The sequence below is a fragment of the Salvelinus alpinus genome, chromosome 22 (assembly GCF_045679555.1).
Source record: "Salvelinus alpinus chromosome 22, SLU_Salpinus.1, whole genome shotgun sequence".
Taxonomy (NCBI): domain Eukaryota; kingdom Metazoa; phylum Chordata; class Actinopteri; order Salmoniformes; family Salmonidae; genus Salvelinus; species Salvelinus alpinus.
The window spans coordinates 29,342,022-29,346,063 of NC_092107.1; the positions used below are offsets into that span (position 1 = coordinate 29,342,022).

At 40.6% G+C, this 4,042-nt stretch overlaps 1 protein-coding gene across 1 annotated transcript; it reads left to right on the forward strand.

The window, feature by feature from the left end:
- Positions 1 to 2,325: 2,325 nt before the first annotated feature.
- On the forward strand, positions 2,326 to 4,042 carry LOC139549394 (CD59B glycoprotein). The gene is made up of 3 exons (XM_071359862.1): positions 2,326 to 2,495; positions 3,461 to 3,562; positions 3,700 to 4,042. The coding sequence occupies exons 1-3, from the start codon at positions 2,441 to 2,443 to the stop codon at positions 3,783 to 3,785; spliced, it is 243 nt and encodes an 80-aa protein (XP_071215963.1). The 5' UTR covers positions 2,326 to 2,440; the 3' UTR covers positions 3,786 to 4,042.

The following is a 4,042-nucleotide window of genomic DNA, read 5'->3' on the forward strand; positions in this document are numbered from 1 at the left end:
AGCCATGCAATCTCCATATACAAACAATAGTAGTAGAATGGCCTTACTGAAGAGCTCAGTGACTTTCAGTGTGGCACCGTCATAGGATGCCACCTTTCCAACAAGTCAGTTTGTCAAATTCCTGCGCTGCTAGAGCTGCCCCGGTCAACTGTAAGGGTTGTTATTGTGAAGTGGAAACTTCTAGAGCAACAACGGCTCAGCCGCGAAGTCGTAGGCCACACAAGTTGACAGAACGGGAGTGCCGAGTGCTGAAGCACGTAAAAATTGTCTGTCCTCGGTTGCAACACTCACTGCCGAGTTCCAAACTGCCTCTGGAAGCCATGTCAGCACAAGAACTGTTCGTCGGGAGCTTCATGAAATGGGTTTCCATGGCCGAGCAGCCTAAGATCATAATGCACAAGCTTGCTGCCATTGGACTGTGGAGCAGTGGAAACTTCTCTGGAGTGATGAATCACACTTCACCATCTAGTAGTCCGACGGACAATCTGGGTTTGGTGGATGCCAGGAGAACGCTATCTGCCCCAATGCATAGTGCCAACTGTACATTTTGGAGAAGGTGGAATAATGGTCTGGGGCTGTCTTTCATGGTTTGGGCCAGGCCCCTTAGTTCCAGTGAAGGGAAATCTTGATGCTGCAGCATACAATGACATTCTAGACGATTCTGTGCTTCCAACTTTGTGGCAACAGTTTGGGGAAAGACCTTTCCATGACAATGCCCCTGTGCACAAAGCGTGGTCCATACAGAAATGGTTTGTTGAGATCAATGTGGAAGAACTTGACTGGCCTGCACAGTCCTCAACCTCATCAAACACCTTTGGGATGAATTGTTACACCGACTGTGAGCCAGGCCTAATCGCCCAACATCAGTGCCCGATATCACTAATGCTCTTGTGGCTGAATAGAAGCAAGTTCCCGCAGCAATGTACCAACATCTAGTGGAAAGCCTTCCCAGAAGAGTGGAGGCTGTTTTTACAGGAAAGGGGGTCCAACTCCATATTAATGCCCATGATTTTCGAATGAGCTGTTCGACAAGCTGATGTCCACATACTTTTGGTTATGTAGTGTAGATTAAGCCATGGGGTGGATAGAAAGTCAATGTTTCTGGGGCCATGCTTTCATAGGTTATTTCAGTGGGCCACTCGTACTACTGCACAATGTGACTGATGTTTTAGACTAGAGGTATTGAATTCATAATGGTGTGACGTTTACCACTTTCAGCGTATGCATATTGCTGACGTATGTTCTTGTTTTAAACCACTTGCCACTCTTCTCAGTTCCACACAAGTCAGCATGTGATGTGCTGTAAAGTGATTTGGTTTCAAAGGGCATTTTGGGTCCCTTCAATTTAATTTTAATTTTAATTGAACCTTTATTTAACTAGTCAAGTCAGTTAAGAACAAATTCTTATTTACAATGACAGCATACCGGGGGAACAGTGGGTTAACTGCCTTGTTCAGGGGCAGAACAACATATTTTTACCTTGTCAGCTCGGGGATTCGATCCAGCAAAGCTCTAACCACTAGGCTACCTGCCATCCCAATTAAATATAGGTAAACATGTAGTAGTTGTTCTAGCAGCCTTGACCCAACTGCAACTATAAGGCAATGTGATATGGAGTGAAAGGTTGCAAGAGGTTTCATCAAAGGTAACTTTACTCCCAACCAGCTACTAGTTTTAGGCAAGGCCATGCAAACCTTAACCTTATGTGAGATATTTCCATGAAGTCTTTGAAAAACAGATGTATTCCTTAGTAGCCCATTGGTTGTAATGCTGTATGTCATCTGTGTCATACATTCCTACAGAGACAGACTGGCCATAGGCAGTTCTGGCAAATTCCAGATGGGCTGATCAATCTGTAGCACAATGGGCCTGTCTAAGTTGGTGTTTTTGCACATATGTATAATTATTTGGCTAATAATGGGGCATCTGGAGGAAAAATGGGGGGCCGGTGTGTTAGAAATGCCTAATTTCTGGTCCTAGTTGGTTCCTGCATACCAATTTGAAAACTTCTGAAAGTAATGCTTTTTTAAGATAATGAATAGGACTATGCTTGTGAAGTTCTATTCATTTAGTTGTTTGGACTGTAATGAAAGAATGCAGTCCAACTGGTTAGGTTATTTAACCAGGTTATTTCCTGGTTATTTCCTGGTTATTTCCCAGCAATGGGGACAACACTCTATTGTCTGATTTGCATGCCCAGATGCTGATGCCAGATTCACTGGCAAGAATGCATTCTTAGAACATAGAGAGGACTGAAAAACCACTTCACCAGTCCCTCCACTGTAGTTGCTCCTCCTCCTTGTCTCAGGGGAAAGGAATGTATTTAATGTAAGTGCACAATGAAATAAACCAGTCTGTTTAGGTGAGTACTCAGTACAGTGCAAGGTGTATCAGTACAAAAGCTGTATCTGTACATTACTCCTTCACACTACTGAACAACATGAGGACCCTGCTACTGACAACCGTGCTGCTGGTGCTGCTCTGTAGCACTCAAGGTGAGCAAACTTAATAAATATAGACTGGTTTATAAATATGATAGATGCAACACTTGGTTGAGGTGTGCTTTAAAAAAACTAAATTTCAGGTCCAGGGTAAAATGATTTATATGTAGCCTATGTTGCATGATGTTGCTGAACTATGTTTGTTAGGGGAAAGTTTGATCTTATAACAGTGAAGGATCTTCAACAACTTAGTAAGGAATGAAAATGCTCACAGTCCTCTTGATAGACTTACAACTAACTTTCTCATAACCAATGAATTTATTTGCAGTGGTGTAAAGTACTTAAGTAAAAATACTTTAAAGTACTACTTAAGTTGTTTTTGGAGTATCTGTACTTTACTTAACTGTTTCTGTTTTTGAAAACTTTTACTTTTACTCCATACATTTTCCCTGACACCCAAAAGTACCAGTTACATTGTGAACGCTTACCAAGAAAAAATGGTCCAATTCACACAATTATCAAGAGAACATCCCTGGTCATCCCTACTGCCTCTTATCTGGCAGACTCACTAAACACAAATGCTTTGTTTGTAAATGATGTCTGAGTGTTGAAGTGTGCCCCAGGCTATCCCTCAATTAAATCAACAACAAAATCGTGCCGTCTGGTTTGCTTAATATAAGGAATTTGAAATGATTTATACTTTTACTTTTACTTTTGATACTTAAGTATATTTTAGCAATTACCTTTACTTTTGATACTTAAGTATATTTTAGCAATTACCTTTACTTTTGATACTGAAACATATTTAAAACCAAATACTTTTAGACTTTTACTCAAGTAGTATTTTACTAGATGACTTACACTTTTATTTTAGTCATTTTCTATGAAGGTATCTTTACTTTTACTACAGTATGACAATTGGGTACTTTTTCCACCACTGTTTTTTTGATAAGCTAATGATGATTTACACTTTAAGAATCCTATCATCACTTCTGCTCTGAATGTGAATTTCTCCACAGTGCTCACACTCAGGTGTTACACCTGTGAAGAGGATGACGCTGACTGCAAGCAAGTGACAGAATGTCCACCATCGAGCATGTACTGCAGAACTGTGGTGACTGGTAAATATTCCACTTTTCTTCTTTCATTCAGTCCTTTCAATCTGTATCAATAATATTGATGTATTATTAATCAACTGAGTGCAATAATCATCTGTAAATTGCTCAAACATTTTCTACTTCCTTCTTTTCCTTCACAGCGGACACGGTGACTCGTACCTGCGAGGAGATGTGTGTCTCGGGTGTCAACGCCTACTGTTGCCAGGGTGACCTGTGTGAGAACTGACATGATCCACGGAGAACCATCACCACTGACTACACACGGTCACCTTCTGTTTAGATACAGTTGAATGTTGTGTGGGAAATACTTTAGAATATGGGATACATTATAACCTTTCAATGAATTACATTAACATTTTAGTAATTTAGCAGACACTCTTATCCAGAGCGACTTAGTTAGTGCATTCATCTCAAGATAGCTAGGTAAGACAACCCATATCACAGTCACATTTTTCCTCAATAAAGAAGTTATCAGCAAAGTCA

Excerpts from the sequence above, each read along its gene's own strand:
- LOC139549394 (XM_071359862.1), top strand. The coding sequence starts at position 2,441 with ATGAGGACCCTGCTACTGACAACCGTGCTGCTGGTGCTGCTCTGTAGC. Across the intron at positions 2,496-3,460 it reads GCTGCTCTGTAGCACTCAAG|TGCTCACACTCAGGTGTTAC; the intron begins GTGAGCAAACTT and ends ATTTCTCCACAG. Across the intron at positions 3,563-3,699 it reads CTGCAGAACTGTGGTGACTG|CGGACACGGTGACTCGTACC; the intron begins GTAAATATTCCA and ends TTTCCTTCACAG.